At 37.4% G+C, this 23972-nt stretch overlaps 1 protein-coding gene across 1 annotated transcript in view; it reads left to right on the plus strand.

Moving 5' to 3' along the window:
• Positions 1 to 23706, plus strand: part of mad1l1 (mitotic arrest deficient 1 like 1) — a 65410-nt gene extending 41704 nt beyond the window's left edge. Inside the window, exon 18 of the mRNA XM_062429744.1 lies at positions 21620 to 23706. Within this exon, the coding sequence (XP_062285728.1) occupies positions 21620 to 21769 (150 nt within the window). The 3' untranslated portion in view covers positions 21770 to 23706. The remainder of the gene's footprint in view (positions 1 to 21619) is intronic.
• Positions 23707 to 23972: the final 266 nt, after the last annotated feature.

A 23972-nucleotide genomic window follows, 5' to 3' on the forward strand; every position in this document is an offset into this window, starting at 1 on the left:
CAATATTCACCTATCACAGATCTTTTTTTTACTTACAAAAATCCAGTATCAGTCGGGACATAACTGTAATTACTAGGAATCCCCTGACTTCTTCTTCTTACACCAGCAGGTCAACATTTAAAGCTGCATTACAATATACTGTAATACAACTTTATTGTTACCAATAAGGGTCATGCTATAAATGTGCTTTTAGATTAGCGCTAACATAATTTACAGTCTGAATGTTTGCATTTCACTAAATTCATGTTAACATGATGTATGATCTTTAGTTTAGATAGTCACTTTACACTTATTTTAACTTCTGGATAATCAAGATTCACAGTTATCTTAAAATATTTTTTAGGTGCATTTCTACACAGAAATCTCATTATGTTGGCACCTCCATGCTATTGTTTTTGATCATTTTTAAAGAATAATGAAAGTGCCTGAATGTGTGAGTCTGTTAAAAGTTGCTTATTAGAGTAGCGAGAGAGCAAAAGTTGTGAGTGTTTAGTCAACCATAACTTTGGCTTTTTTATAGTGTTGCAAACAAGAACCAGTGTGACCCAGAAACTACTTATATCTAGTTTATGTGCAGAAATTCTGTTTCCCCCCGAGAAGTTGTTAGGCCTGGTGGCAAGTATCTTTTGAGGGGGTGTCAAGTGGGGACCGGCACGGGTCAGCTACAGACTTATGGCAGCATTAACGTAACGGTGTCCAACTTAAGGTTTTTTACTGACCCACTTGGCCAGGAGATCAGAGTTTTACTGGTCCCTTGTATATTTTCACTAGCCCAGCAGCCAAAAAATTAAAATAACTTGATTTATTCATTATATACATAATACATATAACAGAGAAGTTCCTTTTACATTTGGTTGTTTTCTTTAAGATATGGATATGTAATGTTAATATATTACACAAATATGCACAAAATAAAATTAGACACATATTGGATCAGTAAATGAATGTTAAATATTAATGAATTTAAATAACATTTCAACGAGACTTTGATTAATAAACTCTTGTGTGAAGAGCTGAGACACAGCTGATAGATGTGTAGTAATGTATTAATTTAGAGAGAAGAGTGAGCGAAATGTAATGCTGTTTGTTTGAGTGCGTGCGTTCACTCTGAGCTCCTTCTGTCTGCTTCCACGAGCCACCTGTCATCTACAGACATGGAGCTGAACTGTAATGAATGAATGAAAAGAAGAAGTGAAGAGGAGGAAACAGAAACAGGAACTAAGAGCATCTGTCCCCACAGTAAATCATCTGTTGAGTGTTTGAGGGTTAATTGTGTTTTAGATCGTAACCACTGTGATACAATTAGAGATGCAATTATACTGATATTAGATATCGGTCTGATACTGAGTCAAATAGCTGGACGATATTAATAATAATAACAATAATAATGATAATACATTTTATTTGCAGGGAGATTTTAACAATACTCAAAGACGCTTTACAGAGGCAGGGTCAATTAAAAACAATAAAACCATACAGAATAAATTAATTAATTAATCAGATCAGGTATTGGTGACAGTGGGCTGATCTGGTATCAGATACCAATTCAGTAAATGTATCTGTATATATTTGTTTGTTAAATTTGTTTTACAAAATTAGGAAAGCTATCTTTAAGTCAAGCCTGATTTTGCCTTAAAAATGTGTGATCCCTGTTGTCTTCCACACAGTGAGACACACAGAAATTAATTAAACACTCAGTACTCAGTATCAGCCAGACCCAAAGCCCAGGTACTGTATTCATACTGGGAGTGAAAAGACGATCGTTGCGTTCCTATAAACATTCAGAAAGTAAATATTTCTTATATTTCTCTCATTTACCGGCTTTGTTTTCGCTACTTCCGCTCTCTCTCACTCTTGCTTGCTTGTGCTCTCGCTCTCTTTCTATCGTCTTTTTTAAAAAGGCAGCAAAACGTAATTCTACTTTTAACATTATCAAACAAATAGCGATGTCCTTTCTTTGTCCTAAACTGTTAACCCATTAGTCTGATTAGCGGTCACAGGCCTGGGCCATGCTTAGTTCCAGGGGGTCCACGTTAGGAGACCCTGCTGTTTGTCAGCTAATAATGAACTAATGCAACATTAGAATGGTTGTGATGCCGAGATTTTTTGCGTGCAGAAAATGTCTGGGTGCATTAGCCTAACTCAAGCATGTGTGTAATTTGTATTTTTAGCTCAGCCCCCCTAGGTGAGATGGCTGATTAGCATCAGTGATTAGGTATTTATGAGGCTCTGCTAATCAGCGAGATAAACACCTTAGCTGTGCAAGCAAGTGAGCTATTTGATCATTTTTCTTCCAGAAGTTTCAAGGAGGAGCTTCTATTTCACAGCATTAACATTTGCCCATTTAAAGGTTCTGATTAACATTGTACACAAAGTCAGAGTAAAGGCCATCGGACATTATAAAATCGACGCTTGGATAGCAGGTTTGGAAAATGTCGACTTTCTTTTCTTTTATATTTACTTTTTTATTACATTTTTAATGCATAATAACTCTGGCTAAAGACACTTACCAGCTCCAAAACATGCGGTACATTTGACAGATAGAAAACGTGGCATTGACCTGTGATTATGTTGTGCTAATTTGTATTTGAGTAACTTCAGTTGAGCAACTTTTGTTGACTACGAGCAGCTGAAAAACAAGAGAGAGACAAACAAGTCGTACATGTGCTGTCTCTCCATAAGTAATCTCCCAAAGCGGACTCACTGCTGGGCTTACACACCTCTGCTATTGATTAGCTCATTAACAAATAAACAAACACACACACATAGGGCTGTACTTTCCACAGCAGTGTCTAAAAACTTTGAGATGTTCTCTATCGACTGATTTTTCTTTCTTTTTCGTTTTTTTACCCTCTCCACCTTGCTCTCTCTCTCTCTCTATCTCTCTCGCTCTCTCTCTCCCCCCTGTCTTCACTTCCTAATGAAAGGAGAAGATAGAATCTCAGGGCCAGCTCATTAAAACATACTCCCAATTAACTGTCAACTCTCTCACCGGAGAGAGATGGAGGGAGAGAAAAGAATGTATGGAGGGAAGGTGGCAGGTTGGTGATGCGTAGCCAGAGCAGAGCGTTTTAAAAATGGCAACGGTTTAAAGAAGCGATGAAATGGTGCCTTTTGAAAAAGCCAAATAATTTGTATCAGTGTCTTTGTGTGACAATGGGAGAAAGAAGCCGACAGTTAATAAAGTACAGTTTATGATCTCTGTCGAGTCTTAATGACCTGTCTTTGTTTTATCAGCCACTTGGGAATGATTAACGCCACACAAATGTGTGTTTTCCTGTGAGCGCGTGTGTGTATATGTGTGTAAGACAGATTGTAAGCCATCACTGCTTGAATGGTTCAGTCATTTGTCTGTTATAGCTTGATTTGAAATAACTTTGAAGTACAGTTTGACTGCCAGAGCTGCTGATAGTTACAGGGTCACTATAGGAGTTGTCAGGAGCTCGTACAGTGAGATCCAGCTGGGCTGGCAGCCAACAAGATTTCTGGTGTCATCCTTTCTCACCATGTTATCTTTGTCCCTCGTTTTCTGACCAATCAGATTGAATGCTACTGAGTGTTAGAGTGTTATTTGTAGCAAGTGTGGCAGGCACTTAAAACGATAAGGACCAATAAAGGTGTTGCATTTTCTTTTAAATGTATTTTATTTATTTTTATTGATTTCAGAGTAAAGTGGAACGAGCAAGCTCATTTTAAAAGGGAATGTCAGTTACAGCACATTCATTTCCCACGAAAGCACTATTGACAGCACCCAGTAGGGTGTAAAAATATCAATAAAGCTGATTTTCAAAAAGAAGACAATTAGGGAGCTGTCTCATTTAAATTAAAGGTGTAAAATCGACATTGTGCCACCTGGGCAACATGTTTGTATTCAAACAGTAGAAAACGTGCAGCAGGTCATCATCAACATACATAATGAACATTGGTCTTGTTCAGTTTATTATAGAAAAAACCTCCTTACAAACATACACAAACATGAAGAAATGCAAAACAGTAAAACACATACATCAATTATGCATACTGTACATCGTTTATGAGTAAATTAATTTGCACATTGATATGCATTCATGCACAATAACCTTTTAATTGTGTTCAAAAGGACACCTGGGATCACACTAATAGCAGTAACCATACTACGCTTTTAGTGTAGAATATCATTTGAATAATAATTATATAAATAAATAATATAATATAAGTAATCATGATGTCATGGTACAGTAATGCTTAATGAATCAAAATCATTTTATTGATTCATAACTTTAAAATTAAACTTTATATAATACCTAAAAAGGTTCCATCACCTAGCCTGCAAACATTCAGATAAAAATATGAGCCTGTTGGATGAAAGTGGAGACTTATCAGCTAAATGAATGCCCCACTCAACATTCATTTATCTCTACAACACTACTCAAGGTTTCTCTTCTTTTTTTGTATGAGGCCTCGTTCATGAATACTGTGCCAATTGCACTACTTTTGGAAAGATAGTTTAGAATAGGAAAACACAAAATAAGCTCTGCCCACAGTAAAAACAAACAAAATAAGAGTGGTGTGGATGTTGTGTTCCAGTGTGGATGTTGTGTTTCAGTGTGGATGTTGTGTTTCAGTTTTAATGGAAAGCAGAAACAAAGAGGCAAAAGCTGTGTTTCTAAATTTGCCTAGCGTAGAGTGGATGCAAAGCTCTTGCTGTAGTACAGTAGTATACCTATTTATAGCTGTACTATCAAATAAGGTCATGGTGTGGACTAAAGACCAATGCTGTTGTGGAAAAAAAACCGTTCCAGATACTGCTGAGCCATAGTTAATGTGTAATTGGATGAACTTTTATCTCTGCTGTTTGTATAACTTAAATCTGTTCTGTCCGAGATGCGTATTATATTATTACGGAGATCACAGTAAGTTACAGTACGCCTTGCATTGCTCTCATACAGTACGTTGTTTCCAGTCATCTTGTGTATATATGCACACACACACATAAACCCTTGTTCATGTATATGAGAGTTGAAAGCAATAAAATAAATATGAAACTTAAAGATGAGTGGGTGTTGAAATATTTTGGGAAGAGAAACAAGGCTTGCTGGGACTGACTGAAACAAAACCCTTACTGATGTATTGCTGATAGCTATGAAGATAAACATGAGAAAAGCACTAATAAACAGTAAACACAAAGGCTGATGGGAATATAAGACTGAATAAATTAACTGTATTTTCGGTGGATATGTCTTCATGTACTTAAACCCTCAGAGAGAAATCTTGGAGTAAAATCCCAGAGAAAGAGGAGAACTGAGCATGTTGACTCTGATTCCTCCTGACAGTTTCCTGTCCTGCTTTCCCTCAGGGTGTGTATGTGTAAATGTGTGTGTTTCCGTGCATGCACGTTTGTGTGCGTGTGTGCTTGTCGGCATCACTAGCTCCTCTGGTCGATGTTCAGAACATATGTCTGCTGTCTCCATGGTAACGTGATACTGTACATCAGAACCACACACACCAGTCCACCTGAGGTCATGAAATATTCCTGAGTAAGAGCGCTTCGTCGGGCTCACAGACACATCACTGTTGTCTTTTATCACTATAGTCTGAATCAATATAGTATGCTAAAGAAAGACAATATACAGGGATGGAGCCAGACTCTCAGCACAGAGGGGCCCTTCTGATAAAGTCATTTTAAAGTTCACAACAGTAAATTAGCTGACACATCCATTTCTGTCCTAACCATAAACAAAAATTGTCGCTCATTGAGCCCAGCAAGCCTATATTTAAAGCCCCTTTCACACATCACTGCAACCCTGAAGTTATCTGGACATTTCCCGAGGAGACGTATGTGTGAACGCAAATATCTGAAATAGTCGGACCGGATGTGTGACGCTGACTTTACCCTCCTAGCTCCCTAGTGCAAAGTCTGCGTAATGTCTGATTTAGCCTATGTGTGAATACAGCAGTGAATTCTCCGGAGAATTCGCAGCAAGCAAGTGGGCTTGTTGATGACATTTCTATCATGCTGCTGGGGCTGGATAACCACAGCAGGCCAGCTAAGCCGCATTGTTTTGAATGCCAGACTTTATTCTCCGGACATTGTCCAGAGTTCATTTGTGACAAGGGCTTCAGAAAACATACAGTGAAGACACTTTGTCAGACAAGCTTTTTCAGAAAAAAAAAAGAAAAACGGTTACCAGTCGCGTTCAAGTGCTTCAGCACCGAGGACGGCACGCAGTGCTCTACATGCAGCTATTGACAAACAGTTAGGCATCACCAATGATAGATAGCAACAGGCCAGGTACTCTGTCTCAGTATCATGTATCTCTTACACAGGAATAACTAACATAGACATGGCTACAATACTGTAAGGCCTGTTAAAACATTGAGTAGACAGTCTACAACACCACAGGCAATGAGACAGACAGGTGCCAAGATGCAGTAAACAAGGAGTTAAAAAACAGATTAATCTAAAATTCTGACCTATTTCTTCATAACCAGAATTTAATAAAGAAAAACCCAAGAAAAGTTAATAAATATTAATAATGGATGTTTCACTCACCAGTTGGTGTCCCTGCTGAACCTGCTGTACTTTAGTGTATTCTGCCGTCCTCCATAGAAGAAAGTAATCTAAATAGGTTAATGAACTTACATTTCACAGGCTCTTTTTAAAACTTCATCCTCCTCTCCTTTATGGAAAACCTACAAACCACCGTATCAGTGATTCTTACCAGACAATGAAGCAATCCTGTCCAACAGCTAGTAGTGCTGGGCGATATAGATAAAATAAAATATCACAATATTACACGTCTTGCTGCAGATGAGGTTTATTTGTGGTCCATCTGAAAAAGCATTTGTATTGTATTGAGTTCTGGTTGAAGTCCGCACTGCATATAAATAACTTCAAATAAGTTGCTTGAAACTTTTTAATGGTGAACAATCCAGCAAATAATGGTCGAGAGACCTTGTTTAACACTACACAGTCGGCACATTGTTATTCTCTCAACTCCAACCAGCTAATTAACAACCTGTCAATCACACATCATAGGAGACACCAGAGCAGCATTCCTTGTCTGGTTTCTTTGACAAAAGTAGTCCTAACTGTTCAAAAACTAAAATATTTGACATGGAAAATAAGTTTGATAAAATTTAGAAAGGAACAGTTAACAGTAATTGACGGCCACCAGCACAGTTATAACCCATTTAATTACGCAATTTGCAATTCTGAAGCATTGTGACTTTGTAGCATTACAGAAACACTTCAAAAATAAAGTAAGGTTTGAAGATTCACAGCTTAAGTTTCAGTGGTGTCGGTTTCCATCTTTTATGTATTTATGCTAGTGTTGATGATTAGAGAGGATGTTTGTTACACCAGAAGCCAAACACTTTTCTTTTTAGATATATATATATAAAGTCATTAGTTTTTTATTGCTTAGATACATGAACAACATTTTAAAATGGTAAACAAAAAGCTGATTAGAATATAAATATGGATATAATCGCTGCTGATTTAATTATTTCGGTGTGAGCTCTACTTCATGCCTCTCCGCTGTCTCTCTCTGTCTCACACACATCCTTTTCCCGACCGCAGAAAAATGCCAAAATCTGCATTTAAATTGAAAGCTATTCATCTGCATATTTCTGATTATTCAATTAATTTGCCCTGGTTTTTTCACCCCCGACCAATCAGCAGCTATGTCAGTCAGTGGGGTTGTTTATTGTTGACGATGCCACTGGCTGCTGCCGGTGGGACAGTGGTGGTGTGTCTAAGAGTGGAGCGTGGGTGACGATGGAATTTTAAAAGCAGCAAAGGTGTAAAAGAGAATTGCATTTAAATAGTTTGAATTTCAATGCATCTCTGTCTCTGCCGTGAGATAAATTCGAGAGAGATATGTGCAGCCGAGGGAGGAGAGAAAGAGACAGGGAGGGTAAGACAGCAAAGAAAAGTCTCCTCATTAGCGGTGGAAAGTGGAGACAAAGGTCAACTGATCTGTGAACTGCGTGTCACCACCCCAATATAGAGCCATCTGTCACATCCATGCAGCCACACACAGTCTGAGGCTTCTATTTTAACAGCATATTTGCAAAGACCAGTGCAAAGCAGCGTGTCATGTGAGTAAGGACACTGAAGCTGTCTTTAGGTGTAACACTCTATGCACAAAAGGCTGGGGAAAGTGTAATTTGTAACTATAAATTTTAAGAGTATGGAGATTAATCATCATCCTCTCAGTTAGTCACATTTATTGTACTTGCCTGAAAACTTTCTAACAGCTTTGCCACAGCTTCTGCAAGTAGGAGAAATAACATTTTATATCTGGGAGAAAAAAATGTAACAAAACGAAGTCAGGCGACCATAAAAGTCAGTATCAGTATCCGTATTCATCCTGTGGGGACCATGAATGTCAACAAAATGTTATAGCAGTCAGTCCAAAGGTGTTTTTAAATCTCTAGTGCATTTGCACTGGTCCGGATCAGTGGATTAGTTGGTGCATTTTCCTCTATATTCAGTTTCTTTCCACTTGGAGAAAAATCTAATCGAACTAAAATGCATCCCTACAAGCTAGGTGAGGACATTCACTCCACTCATTGGTCAGATATGTCTGAGCAGGAGGAAGGAAGTAAGGAAAGAGCAACATACTTTGCAGTGTAGTCCAAGTCATACCTGGTTAGACCTAGATTCACTTTCCAGCTAGCTGCTAGAAACTGATTATTTTGCTCATTCACATCCCAGTATGCAAGTCACACCGATCTACAGGAGCCATTTAGCTCAAACTTGTAGAGTCACCTTGTAGGTCAGATCATTTTCCCAACAAAAACAAACCACTGCAGAGCTTGTTTGGGACCAAGCTGAGACTGTATGCTCAAACGCAGTGCAGTTGTTTTGAAATCTAACCAGAGTCTGAATCAACCAGAGACAGAGACAAAATGGTGGAGGGAAAGTTGAAGAGTGGATTTCCGGAAAGAAATTGAGAGTAAAGTTGTTGAGTAATAACCGGCCAGTCTGGTGATGTAAGTGTTTATTTGTCATGACTTGTAAACAGAATCATCAAATGGTCATCCATTTTCAGTGCCATTTCAAAGACCCATTTTTCACCAAAATACCAAGCAGACCCGAAAGATTCATCTATTTCTAAATTAGAGGGGAAGAAATGGCCATTATGTTGATAATAGAGTCATCCTTCACTCTTTTCAGCAAGTTAAAATGCCAGGCAATTCCAGACATTTCAGTTTCTCCAATATGAGGATTTGCTGCTTTTCTCCAAAAATATGATTTGTAGCTTTTGGTCGAAGACATATGAAGACGTCACCTTGGCCTCGAGAAAATAGTGATGGGCTTTTTTTTAAACACATTTTTTGACATTTCACAAAGTAAATTACAAAACTATATTCATCAGGCTATCTGCACATATTGAAAAAGTCTTAAAAAGCATTGAATTAAGTATCTTTAAGAAACAAGTCTTAAAGATCAAGCACAGGAAGTTGTTTTTTTAACTTCATTTTTTTTTTTTTTTTTTTTTTTTAGACAGCAAAACAAAACTTATCAGAAGAGCAACATTCACATATGGTGAAATTAAATACACAGCTTTCTCCTGTCTCAACATGAACACATATAATACAACACCATACACACAAACCACAAAACACAAGGGCCATAATAACTAACTAGCTAAATAAATAAGTCTTAAAGTCTTAAATATTTGCCCTTGCCTATCGTAGGCAGTGAAATTCATTATAAAATGTTTTTGTTGGATTTGTTTAGTTCAGTGTAGAAAAGAAGGCAACTTTAATAATGTTGATTTTAGCTAAAACTTACATTCACTTGAAGAATCCATCCATCCATTCCCTGGTGTATATCTGGGTCCAGGTTGTATTCATGAAATTAAACAATATTATCACAAATTATTTTTCAATACCACTGGGAATTATGGAAAAAAATAATAATAATGAATTATATTAGGCCACATTGAACACAGTTATGCCATATCACAGTGTTATTATCCAAAATCTAAGACGGTATTGATATATTACCCAGCACTAGTCCCAACTGGTTTTCCATCTCCATCATACTTTTCAATGTTTGAACATTGTGATCCTAAATTGAAGACTTAATCGTATTCTATGTGGTATTAAAAAATTAAACTTGGTAAACACTTCTAAAGCCCTGTGCAAAGACCTTTTTGAGATGCGTGTTGCGCCGGACAAAAAAAACCAAAAACCCACCAATTGTGGAGGCAAAGCTTATATCAAGGTCAGGAGAACAGTAACACTCAGTAGTGTTGCCTCTCATCTTTTTATTGGCACGAAAACAAAAGGCTTCGGTTATTTGTGTCTGCTTTCTTGTCTTTCATGTGTCTCTGACTAGCTGTCTAAGGGTGTGTGGACATGCACTTTTCCTCTGACCCTGCCTGCATTGGGAGAGGAGCATGATTGTCATTCAGGCAGCATGCAGCTCCTTGGTTGGATGAGGTCACTAAAAAAAAGCCCCGCCCTGCATCTCAAGCCAGGAAGTATTGATTTCCTTTAATTGGATAGACAAATGAGAAGAGGGCATGAATAGGATAGCGCTCCTCCTTTTCCATTGTTGAGGTCTGTCCTTAGATTTTGTGTTGTTAGATTCATCGTCCCGTTCTTTGTGAGACAGTTTTTGTTTTTCGGTGTTGAATGACGTTGGTGTCACTGTGTAGGAGAAACCTGTGATACCGTTATTTACCTAGACCGCACCCCTGCATATTTTCTGCATCTCATTCCTTATGCTAAACATGGAAAATTCAGGTGTTTTCAAACATGAACGGCAACCTTGTTGTTTTCATAAAGGTCGCTTTTTGGAGTAGTGTGAATGTGCAAATAAGCATTGATAAGGTCAGTATTTGAATAAAGCTGATTTCAAAAAACCTCCCCTGACCTTTCATTAACTTATTTTGAATTTTACCCCCGCACAAGGAAAGTGAAACGTAAGAATAAATCTAACCAGTTTTTTGCAGAACGTGTGGCCTTCTGGGTCGCATTTATTTAAAATCTGCTTCTCTTTCAACTATCAAAAATACTTCAGAAGATCCCTCCTATAGTACATTATTTTTTATTTTATCACAAACTATTAATGGGTACATAAGACTGGCCTTCTCAGTGCTAACAAGCAGAAATGACTCAACCACTCTACATGTATTTTGGTGCAAGGTGTTTTTACCATACGTGAACAGAATCGCATAATATTACCCATTAGGCAGATTGGCCAATATGAATAAAGCTAAATTAACAGTCAGGCAGACAGGTATAAACCCTCTGGGAATCTTAACCAGAACAAGTATGATAACTCAATTTATTTATTCATTAGATTAAATAATGCACTTGTATAGCTACTTTCACTCAGTTTAAGAATCCTTTTTTTTCTCAACCTGTCCCTTTTTCCTTTTTTTTCACATTCATAGCAATCAGCTACGAGCAGCACTTTATCCCTTTTCACACAGCTTTTAATGCCTCCAATTTTCCTAGAGTGCACCAGCATGATCAACTTTGATTATAAGAAAAATGAGACCAAAAACAAAAAAAAGGCATCAACAATTAAGCGTAATAAAATACCAGCTCCTTTATTTTTACACAGCTCAGACATCGAAACATAAAATGTAGATGAAATTCCCTGGTGTAAAAATGAAAAGCCTTGCCGACTGATGGTTTGAGCTTTATTAAGGCCTATTATAACACAACAAGAGAAGTCCAGGAATTTTACAAAATTTGGCTTTTTTTTTATGAATGATGTTGCTGGACTCACTTGATCAAAAAAAAAAAAAAAAAAATCATCTAAACATTGACATACAGACATTTTAGAGCTGTATTATGTGTGAATGTATGTGCATATTTGTATGTCTCTGTGTGTCTAAATAATTATTTTCTCACCAATGTCAAATTCTACAGTGTAGTAAACGTGTTATTTGTGTATCAACGTTGAATTTTTATTTTTTTTTAAAGGACCAATTGGTGCAGTACAGTACTTTGCATTCTGAATCCAACTTTTCATTGTTTGGTGGCACAGCTGTATCTTCTTCCCATGGATAACAGGCTGAATGTTGATTATGTTATTATGATGGTGTCGAATTGAGGAAACATTATTTTAACAATCTCAGACCTCCCTGGCATGACAATCACTACTGTTGCATACTTTGCCCTGTGAATGTTAAATCAGAAGAATGCAGCAGGTAGAAATGAATACAGTGAGAAGATAAATCTAATCTCACATATCATCACAAAGTAACACATGAAATGCTTTTGCATCAGATTGTTGTCATACTGAGTATTAAGGTTGATAATCTACACAGCAAAGGATCCACTTCTAAACAGACACCATAGCCTGTAACTTATGAGCCGGCCAAATGGCAGCATTACAGTGTTTTCACATCTCCGTATACACACATCATTAAATGAACAACATTGCAACAGTCTCATTTCCTGCTTTAACTATGAGCACTTAAGGGCTGGGCTGAAGTTTACCTACACTATAATATTGAAGCGCTTCCACCTCAACGCTGCTCACTCCGCACTACCCTATTCCTTAAAATGAGATACGTTACAAAGACTTTCCCAGGCAATTAGAGGTTTACTCGTGTTTCGGGACAGTGCTGCAAACACTACTGATTTTCAATTGAATGCATTATATTTGGTATTAAAGTTTTCTTTTGCAAATGTAGCAGAAACACTGCATTACTCTCATTTAGTTCTCATGAGAAAGATCAACCAAATCTCCCTCTTTATAGAAGATATGATTCTGGTGGGCAACACCTGCTTATTTTATTTAATTGACCTATGTGCCCAGCACATATCCCACTGAGGGTTTTATTAGATGTGCACAGAACTGTTTTTGCTTTATTTTTAGCCAGGCTTGCAGCTTGGCCCTAGGGTTGGCAGTATTGTTCAGACTGAAATAACCAACCATTGGAAGTATTGCCATGGCATTTTAGACAGACATTCATGTCCCAGTAGGATGATGCATTCTGATTTAGATCCCTTGACTTTTCCTCTAACGCCACCAGGAGTCCAGGAAATCTCTGGGTTTTAGTGAAATACAGTTGTATGCAGATGTTTTGGCACCCCCTTGGCAAATAACATATTTTGATGTTTTTGAATTAAAAAGATGTTAACAAAGCCTCTCTGGGATATGGAACAAATGCAAAATGTTTCAGCAAATGTTAATGCGTAGTTACTTTTTGTGTCCTAAATTTCACAAAACTGCAAAAAAAAAAAAAAAAAAAAAACTTTTTTGTTTGTGCAAAAGTTTTGGCACCCTGCATATTCTGTACTCTGTAACACCCCCTCTGGCAGATAACACAGCTTGGAAACATGTTTTGTAGCCAGCTAAGTCTTTCAATTCTTGTACTTGGGATTTTCTCCCATTATTCTTTGCAAAAAGCTTCCAAATCTGCAATATTCTTGGGCCGTCTTGCATGCACAGCTCTAAAGATCCACCCACAGATTTTCAAATCTTTAAACTCTTGCTGCTAACTTGTCATTAAACAGACTTTAGTTTAATTATGTAATATCTTGTCTACACGAGATTGCATATAGTGAAGTTAATCAGGTTGTGTAAATGTTTTATTCTGCCCTCCAAAAATGTAGGTACAACTCTAACACAAGATAAGATAAGGTAATCCTTTATTCCAACTTTACAGTGTTACAGCAGCAAAATACACAATTTTAAGCTGGAAACTTGTCACAAGTTCAGGTACTTGACCCATAATGGAAACTTCAGGTGTGCTTGGCCCCCGAAGTTCTCTTCACAGTATTTTTCTTATTGGTTTTAACAAAAAACTATGAGGGTTTAATTGAAATGACATGACTCTACTCCAATCAGCAATAATCTTAAATTGTAAAATGTTAAATTGTATCATGGCAAACAAAGAAAATGGGGAAATCTACTACTGAAAGTGAGACGCATAATTAAAATGCATTGAAAGTTAGCTAAAATGTTTAATGCACTGCATGGGGTACAATCATTACTGCATTTCACCTCACAGTATTCATGAGGTTAGACGAACAACACATTCTTATTTTCAGGTCATACTTTATAACATCTTACCTACGTACAGCTGATCGTGTTTGACAGTGTTTGGGTCTCATTCTGCTAAACAAGACAGCATTATTCAGAGTCATAATTACTGTTAAATAAGTATTTTATTCAGTAAATAAATATATAAACAAAACGTATTAACCTTACATGGCCTCCTCCCTCACCAACGTCGTTTACATGTCAAGGGCTGAATTGTTGGACCCACAAGTCAAATGCTGGACTTTTCTCTGCAATATTAAACAAACAAAAATGAGCTGACTGGCCTCAAGTGTGATTTAGATGGATCTGAGTCATTGGTCCTCAAAGCAAAGTCCTTGAGAGGGCTCCAGGGGGTCCCCATAAAAATGTGGAGTCGTTCAATTTTACTGATATTCTAACACAATGGTAATATTTTCATTTAAAGACCATTTTATGCCACAGTTGCAGTTACCATAGTTACACTGGCTCAAATCAAATACTGTTATAATAAAGTTAAATATATAAGATGCTGTTATAATAAAAAAAAACAATCAAAGTGGAACCACTGGCGTTTGTTCTTGAGGAATTGGCTCGTCTCTGGCCAGAAGTGTTGATGCATTTGTCGTGAACTTGAAGCTTCTGGTGAAAAGACAGTCGGACAACAGTAGATGGCATTTAGCGGTTAGCAGTTAGCGGAAGGTTAAACTCTTACTCGTCACTGGCGCCCTTAAACATAATTAATTTTTTACATTGGACTGAAAAGTGTCGACTTCCCGCAGCAGTTTGAACAGACTAACGTCTCTCTGGTTAACATGCAGATGCAAACAGACTAACTGGACAGCTCCCGGGCGAACTGTTAGATACTAGCTGTTATGTATATGTATATAAATTAAATATACATTCAGTAATCAGTGTGGTGATTAAAAACAGGTACATTATTTCCCTAAACCGCCTACAAAAAATGATGTTCTATCAACATTTTAGCCAACCGTTCCTATGTAAAAAAAACAAAAAAAAACAAACATGTATGTAGATATAATGTCGTAATTCACTAATGTAATTATCTTTTTCGTCAACAATATTGCATGTTGATATAATCACAGTTAGTATTGTAATGACGTCAGTGCCGTATCATCTCGTCTTATTAAAGTTTTCGTTAATGAAATTGACGCTATATTTGATAATCAAAGAATCGGTTTAGTCACGATTTAAGCAGATACATCAGAAATGTGCTGGTGTCAGCTTCTCAAATGTGATGATTTCACGTTTTTCTTGTCATCCATTATACCCCGCTTGCACTTTGGGGTCCTCGGGCAGGGGTCTTCTATCTGTTCCGCACTCTTGGCTGAAAACTAAGGGGGCATGAAACTTTTGAAATAAGAGCCCCGAGGCTCTCATACACCCTGCCCGAGGAAATAAGGCAGGATGAGTCAGTGGCTTCTTTTTTAAATCTAAGCTCAAAATGTGCTTTCATCACATCACCTCCCCTGAATTCATGCGATTCTAGTTTTTTATTCTACTTTATGGGTTTTATCATCATTTTCATGTTGTTTTTAGTACTTTTATTTTGTTTCAGCGATAACTTTTATTGTTATTGCTGTGTTTTAGTTTTTTATGTGAAGCACAGTAACTTTGTTTTTGATGAGTGCTATATAAACAAAGATATTATTATTATTATTAATATCATGGGAAACTGATTGTCTCCGCGTTTTGGACATTTAATGATTTCGCATTTGATTCTAGGAAATTATAATGGGCATTTTTTCACTATTTTCTAACATTATACAAACAAAACTAATGACACTCCTATCATCCTCAACTGTACTTTGTTTTAAACTCTAATTATCACTCTTAAGCATGCTGCTAAGATACTAATAATGAACATGGTAAACATTATACCTGATAAACATCATGTCAGCATCGTCTGTGTAAATACAGCCTCACACAACCATTAGCGTGGCTGTTTTCTCTCATAGTGTCTACACAGCCTACGTTGCAAAAGAGTCACATCAGTGTTTTAGGCCAGTGTGTGTGCCGTGTGGACAGCTGTGTTAAATAATGGGAGTGCATCTGTTCCATCAGACACATGAGAGACAGACGACTAAAGAAACACCACTAAAACACTTTCTATATCTTCCCAACACTAATAGGTTTTATATTAAAGGGGACATATTATACCTTTCCTTATTTTTCAGTCATACATATAATGTTACAGTGTTGGATGTTCATGTTAAAAGTGTCTGACGTGTTAAATAATGAGGGAGGAATATGTAGAAATGAATGTGGAAGTAATCACCGTGAGCAAAAAGCATGTAGGCTTCAGACTGAACACTAAGAACATGAAGTTTAACACGTTTTTTTTCTACTTTCAGTACGAGCTGACATCGACTCGTGACAGATTTCCTTATATGGTCATCTGCTGTGTGCTAGTTCAGCACCCTGCACCACTAACATTGTAGCATTTTTAAAAATTCAGTCAGTTCCCATTACACAGCAGGGCAAAGTTAAAAAAAAAGTTGTTTACCAGTTGGAGATGTGCTGGCTCTTCATCAGACATCATCATCATCATCATCATCATCACTGCAGCTGTTTCCTCCCTGCAGCTGTTTCTAACTGATCCGCTCAACAACCAGCTCCAAAATATCTCCATATATAGTTGTTTTGACCAGTTTTTAGCACCACTAACGCAGTCCTGCTCATTTGGTGAGGAACACATAACAACAACAATAATAATAATAATAATAATAATAATAATAATAATCAATAATAAACTTTATTTATAGAGCATGTTTCATACAAGGGATGTAGGTCAAAGTGCTTTACAGATAAAATACAATAAAACAGCTAAAAAAGAGAGATTTAGTAAAATTAGACAGTTGCAAAATAAATAAATAAAGACATTCAGTAAAAATAAGTTAAAATGACATTAATTAAAAGCCAAAAATGTAATATAAGAATAATAATTATAATAACAACAACAACAATAATGATAGAGCCTTCCTCTATATTTTACAATGCCTGCAGCTGTAGTTTAATACATACAAGACCTCCATCAGTCACAAGCTGCTTGTTTTGACACACAAGCAACTTATTAAGTACATATAAATGATGTTGATGCGTAACTCCTTATTTGAAGGTTAATTTACTGAAAAGCTGTCGCTGACTTTTAATGTTACATTTCATTCTGCTGTTGCTGATGCAGCTGTAAGAACAGTATTCAGTCAAAATGCTAAATCTGCTGGACTCCTGCATCGCCTCCCTCTCTCCCGCTTTCATTTCTCTCTCATTTCCTCTCCACGTTACTCTTAACACTCCTTATCTGTTTTAGATCCAGCCCTGCCGCTTCAGTTTTGTCTCTATAACCTTTGGTAATCTGTGTAAAGCTGTTTAAACCGCGCTCAATCACCTGTGTGTGTGTGTGTGTGTGTGTGTGTGTGTGTGTGTGTGTGTGTGTGTGTGTGTGTGTGTGTGTGTGTGTGTGTGTGTGTGTGTGTGTGTGTGTGTGTGTGTGTGTGTGTGTGTGTGTGTGTGTGTGTGTGTGTGTGTGTGTGTTTCTGTTATCTTAGTTTTCCTTTCTGACTGGCTGTGGGAGTCCTGACAGTCCTCGGCTCCTATAGGCCATCAACTTGTCCACTGCGTCACACACGCACACACACACACACACACACACACGTACACAGTCTATTCAGAGGACAAACTTCAGTGGTGTTTCACATACTGAGATCTCCTTGGTAACTTTTTCTTTGATGTATGTGTTCCATGTTCCCAGAGCCCCAGCAGTTTCCAGAGCCGTGTACGCACACGTGTTTCTGTATGTGTGTGTGCGCCTGAGGAAATGGCAAAGCTTTCAGAGTGCCGCACAGGGAAAGAAAACACCAGAAACCGTCGGGGAAATGAAGCCGCAGAGTGAAGCAGTTAGATAGAACGACGAGAAAGTAGTCACGGAAAAGCCAGCGTCATTTGAGAGAATATTGAATGGTCTCACTATTATAGAATGAAATCGAGTCCTACATTGCAGTTGGCTAATGCATTTTGGGTAATAGAACAGCAGGTTTTGACAAGAATAATGTGTCGTTCTGCCGTATTGATTGTGAGCCTGACAGGTTTAAAGGAGAGCAATGCTGAATTAGTGGAGTACTTGGTATGAGATTGCTCTCTGTGTTAAATGTTACTTACTGTTGAAATTGGTTTATTTAAGTCATGTTTATACTTACTATATCTATTTGTATCTAAGAGTAAGCAACTTGATTGATTAGAACTTATTTTTTAACACTTACATACTGTTCATATTCTGACTCATAATTAGTCTTTGCACTATTTCACATTCATAAATTACCTGTCAGTCATTAATAAATGTTTAATTAATCCTTCCGTTTGATTAATCTCATGAGAAAAAGTCATTCACAATCTCTATTTTATGGTCCATGAGAACATTTTGTAGAATATGATGAATACAGCCAAATTTTATTTCCATTTTTGTAAACTGTGGGTCGCATTAAGAAAAGTCTGGGAAAAGTCTTTTTACAACTCTGGAATGTGAAAATGGATCAAATTTGACTCATGAACAGTATGTAAGGGTTAATTGATGCATATAACATAGCATGAAACATAAGCCACTTTTATACAGATGGTTCAAGGTGGAGATGTTGCCTCGCGGTTCTGTACCTTGTTCCATTATTAAGGTGTTGAAGAGTGGTATAAATGTGCACCTCAACACTCAGTTCCTCCACCATTATTGAGAAGAAAACCATGTCGTTCCCCCACACATACGTTATATGTCACACTAGACACCAATATTTTTGTGTTACACCTCTGATAAAATCACACACTGGAGCGGCATTATGTCGGCTTTGTTTGGTTCAGTGTAAAAAAAGCAAAGCCTGCACGTTGAAGGATGTTTTTCACAGCAGTGTTACAGAATCGCTGTTTAATATGGTAGACATGGCCGAACATACAGATACTAGAAACAAGACAGCAAGAGAGTTTGACAGTACTGCAGCATTGTTATAACTTCTGGGAGTTTACAAGTTGAATTCTTACAGTACAAGATATATTGTAAGTTATGGTGTGTTGGTGTGTTTGAGGTGGTTTGTTTCATGTGTGTGAGGCAAACAAAGCATGTACTGTATGTATGAGTGTGTAAAAGTTAAGGATATAAGTAATAACAGTAATACAACATACAGTAAATAATGTTCTGATTAAAGACAGAAGTTCACATTTAATCTCGAAAAACCACCAGAGTTGAGAGTCACGGTGGCCTTGTGACCACATAACCACAACAAATCCACCCAGAGACTTTTGTTGCATGTCATCCCTCATTCTCTCTATCTCCCCTAATTTCCTGTTTCCAGCCTCTTGACTGTATATTATCAAATAAAGACAGAAATGTCAAAGAAATATGTTAAAGTAAAGAACATACAGTACGAAGAGTTTAGCTTTATCATATACACATTACATATTAAAAACATGCATTAAATCTCTGAGGCTTCTCCAGACTTACTCTCCACAACTCAGAGTTGATTTCTAGGCTTTATATTTCTTGATAGAGGCCACATTGCTCAGATTCTATGGGGGTGGTAGTTAGTGCTGCACGATTAATGTAATCGCAATAGCGATGTCAGTCTGTGCAATTATATAACAGCAAAAGACACTTATAATCGCAAAAGAGACATTTAAATGTAATTCAATTTAAATGTGTGCATGAATACGTTTGGTCATCTTCACACCACGAGCGGAGATACTTCAGACTGCTCTCAGTCTCTGTGTAGTCAGTGAAGCGTGTGCAGTGCATGGTCGTGCCGGTGTTCAGACCACAGACCAGGTGCTAATGGAAGCTAACGAGCAGTCTGACTCCGAACTAGTGGCCAAAATAACAAAAAAAACAACCTCCGTTACATGCTGATGTTTTGGATTCAAGCTCAGTGACATAGAAAGATACTCTGTAAAACATCTCAAATGAAAGTCTTGACGTCACGCAGCAACACAACAAGTTTATATCAGCAGCTTAAACAGCACAAAGTAAAATATGAATGCATCGCAGTGAAAGTGCTAACTAATAAAAAGACAACTTAAGATCAGCCTGTAAACAAAACAAAGCACAAACTGACTCCATAACGTACTGATTGGCGGTGAAGCTTAATCAATGGACATAAACTTCACCTTGCTATTGGTAAATTAGATTCTCAAAATCATCAGTAATTATACATTCATGATACCATTTTGTTTATCATATCTCAATCGCAATATTTTCCACAATAATCACAATGTGACTTTTTCACCAACTCTTGCAGCCCTAGTGGGTAGTATAAGGTAAAAAGTTTGGAGGGTCTCAAATGCAAAAACACTTGATTTGATGTAGAAAAAGATACAAACAAACCAGAATGGATAAATAGCACAATAAAGTGACAGCATTTAATTTCAAATAAAGCAGAATGAATCAACAATGGAAAAGTGATTAATCCTCTCATTCTACCAGATAATCAAATAAAACACTTTATCTGATTAAAATCTATCAGCCTTATAACTTCTCTTAGCAGTTTTGAACTTAAACTAATGCTGCTGCACTCTTGCATTGTTCATCTTATACAACAACAAAAACAACATTAAAGCAGAAAGTTATTCTGTCCGTCTCTCAGTCGCCCTCCATACTGTGTTCAACCTTGGTTTAGCATTGTGCAGCCAGCTAGCAAATGTCATTAGTTCAGTTATCCTCTCCTCTCAGCCGTCAGAGATTTGTGGCTGTTCACACAAGTGAACAGCTGAGTTCAGCTCAGCCTGATGTGTGTGAAGAAGCACACTAATTGGTTTGCCGAGCGGGATTTTCTCTTGCATTTGCATCTGAATAATATAATACAATATCAAATAATATATAAACTACTCTTACTATACTTTTCAATTGATTATTTTCCATTGCTTAAGTTTAATGGTTTTCTAATGGTGATAATAATAATAATGCTGGAAGTTAATTACAGTGATTTTGAAAGAAAACACTAATTTGCTGGCATTATTTAACTTCTCTGGGGGACTAATTTCTGGCCTTTAGATAAAAATGTGTGAAATAATAAATTTTTTGTTAATTTCCTCATTCGTTTTTTTTGTCTTTTGCTTTTTTTTGTGTGTGTGTGTCTTGTTTAATTTCTTTTCCCAGTATTTTCTTTTCGCCTCCGGTTTTACAAGCCTTCTAATGATACTTGTCAAATACAGTCCTGCGTCTCGTACACACATTGACACAGGACGTTTCTCAGATGTCTCAATATCTTCCCAGCATGTCATGGGACTCTGCTCCTCTCTACCTTCCTCCCTCCCTGCAATGCTTTAATTACTTTGTTCCTCGTTTCCCCTCATCCCTTTCTCCTTCACTTCATCGCCCAGAGCTGCTCCTCATTCCTTTTAATTAATCCACACAGATTTAGACACCTTCACCCTGCTGTGAATGCAGACACACGCGCACGCAACACACACACTCTCTTGCACACTTGACAATTCCCGGTAGACAATAACAACTTTAAGTGATCTTGCTTCACTTTGAAAGTTTTTCTCTAGGGATGGATGTAGTTGAAAAGCCAGGTCTTATCGTTTGATATTGTGTATTGTCTCTTGATGTTTGTGTGTTTCTGTGTTTGTGTGTGTGTGCAGGGCTCCAACGGCAGCATGCAGCTCATGGAAACAGAGTTCTCCAAAACCCTCGGACAGATGGTGGAACTTCATCTGCACCACCAGAAGAGCATCCCGGCATTCCTCTCTGCTGTGACGCTCGACCTCTTCAGCCGACAAACCACTGTATAAAATAACAGGACTGTAATATTCAAAATGAGATTGGTTTTGTTTTGAATTATCATTTTTCCCCTATATTTTCCTTGCTATTTTTCTGCCACTTGTTGTCTCTCTTTTTAAGATACCCATGCCAGTATTTCTCAACAACTGAGTATTATAATCAGTGCTGTGTTGTGAAGGGTGAACACCTTGTTTAATGAAACACTTCCATCATGGCTTCACATTCACAAAGTTAAGAAAGCAAAATGGTCTCTCCCTCCTTGTGTGAGGATTATGTCATCAATAATAGTTGAAAAATACAAATGAGGCTGTCATGAAAATGGCACCGAAAAAAGCTTCTGGTATTTGGAATTTTGGTGCTTTTTTTTCACCGATAAAAAAAGGTTGAGACACCCTGCCCACAAAAGTTTTAATACACTTTGTGCCAAGTAAAAGAAGAGTGTGTCTGAATCTGTAGATGTATTTTTACGCCATCTTTACCGAGGCAGAGTCTATGTTGACTCTTTTATCCTCCATTTCAGGGTCTTTATTCACAGCTAGTCTAATTCAATCCAAAGATTGAGTTAAAGAATCCCTCTGACAACAAGAGCAGTAAATTTTCTACAATTTTATCTTGGGATGCATCAAGAAATGAAGTTAGTTTTCATTAGGTTGTATTACGTTAAGTCATTAGTATGATTTTGATTCTTTTGGGTTTTTTTTTTTTTGTAGTTTTGATTTAATGTTTTTAAATGATTATGTGCTTAAATTGTAGATAAACTTTCCTGCCAATCTCTCTCTCTCTCTCTCTCTCTCTCTCTCTCTCTCTCTCTCTCTCTCTCTCTCTCTCTCTCTCTCTCTCTCTCTCTCTCTCTCTCTCTCTCTCTCTCTCTCTCTCTCTCTCTCTGAGCAGCAAGAAGGGAGGAGCTGAAACAGTAATAGGAGGTCACTTTGCTTCCTTCTAACAACATTCAAAATTTAAGCTAGTGTTTGAACGTAGGGAGGGGGGCGGAATTAAATATTTGATCTGTGATGATTCAAAATTCACAGTGCATAAGCACAAAAGGTCATGCAGTGCACTCAAACGGGGGGGGTAAAATGTTTGTTGTTGTTTGTTGCCCTCGATTAACCACTCTGTTGTTCTTCTCTTCTGTAACGCGAAATGGAGAAAACTAAAGAGCTGTGCTGAATATGAATCATGACATCTGATAAGTAATGTGTTGGTATCATTTATAAAGTCAAGGGTATACACTGCATTATACAACTATACATGTATGATTCCTCGACATCGGCTGTATCCTAATGAATTTTAAACAATATACATGTTAGTTTTCAGTTGAATACCCATCTGTTGTTTACTCTCCTGACCTGCTTCATATAAAATGTTAATGTGGCACAAAGCACCGACATGCAAAACAGGCATGCTTTTAACCTTGCGTTACATCATGTTTACTGTTACCACCTTTATAACGCAGAAATAAGTATCTGGGTATTAATTTGATTTTGATGAACTATAAAATCTTCTTGTTATGAATGCAGTTAATGATCGGGGCCGGTGCATGTTTTGCTTGAGACAGGTCAAGAGGGAAAATGTGTAGGTGGCAATAAAAAAAAGAAATGACACAGATAAACATGTGGTGAAGAGGAAGCAAGCGGGAGCAATCCTATAAAACAAAAGGAAGTGAACTGAGAATGAAACCACTCATCACAGCAACAATACAAGAACTCCAGCTGGTGCAGCCATATGTCTCATGAGAAAACATATTTTCCTGTACAGTACATGCCACATACTGTCCTTGTTTTTTTCCCCTCCTTTTTTTTCGCGCACTCATTCATTTTTACAACACAGCAGCACATCTTCTGCACACGCCACAGTACTCACCTAGAGGTCATATTTTAGAGGGGCTCATTTAAGCTGTGAAGTGCATTGGCAGCGGTGTGATGTGTGCTGTAGCTTTATCGCTACTGCCCCCCCGTCTCATAAAATGACTGTACCTCCTTTACTGTTTTAAATTCAAGAGTTGAAATGGTAATCAATAAACTATGTGTGACTGTTGAAAAATTGACTTGGCTTAAAGGAATATTCATTTCGTAGCAACACCAGACTGTAGTAACTCACCTACTGTACCTCAGACAGCAGCAGGATTGGGACACTTTAGCCTTTGGTGCTTTATGTTCAGGATCATTTATACTCATTTTAACTTTTTGGTTGTAAAATTTAAATACTTCCCTTTAA

Source organism: Scomber scombrus, chromosome 2, assembly GCF_963691925.1.
Source record: "Scomber scombrus chromosome 2, fScoSco1.1, whole genome shotgun sequence".
Lineage (NCBI taxonomy): Eukaryota > Metazoa > Chordata > Actinopteri > Scombriformes > Scombridae > Scomber > Scomber scombrus.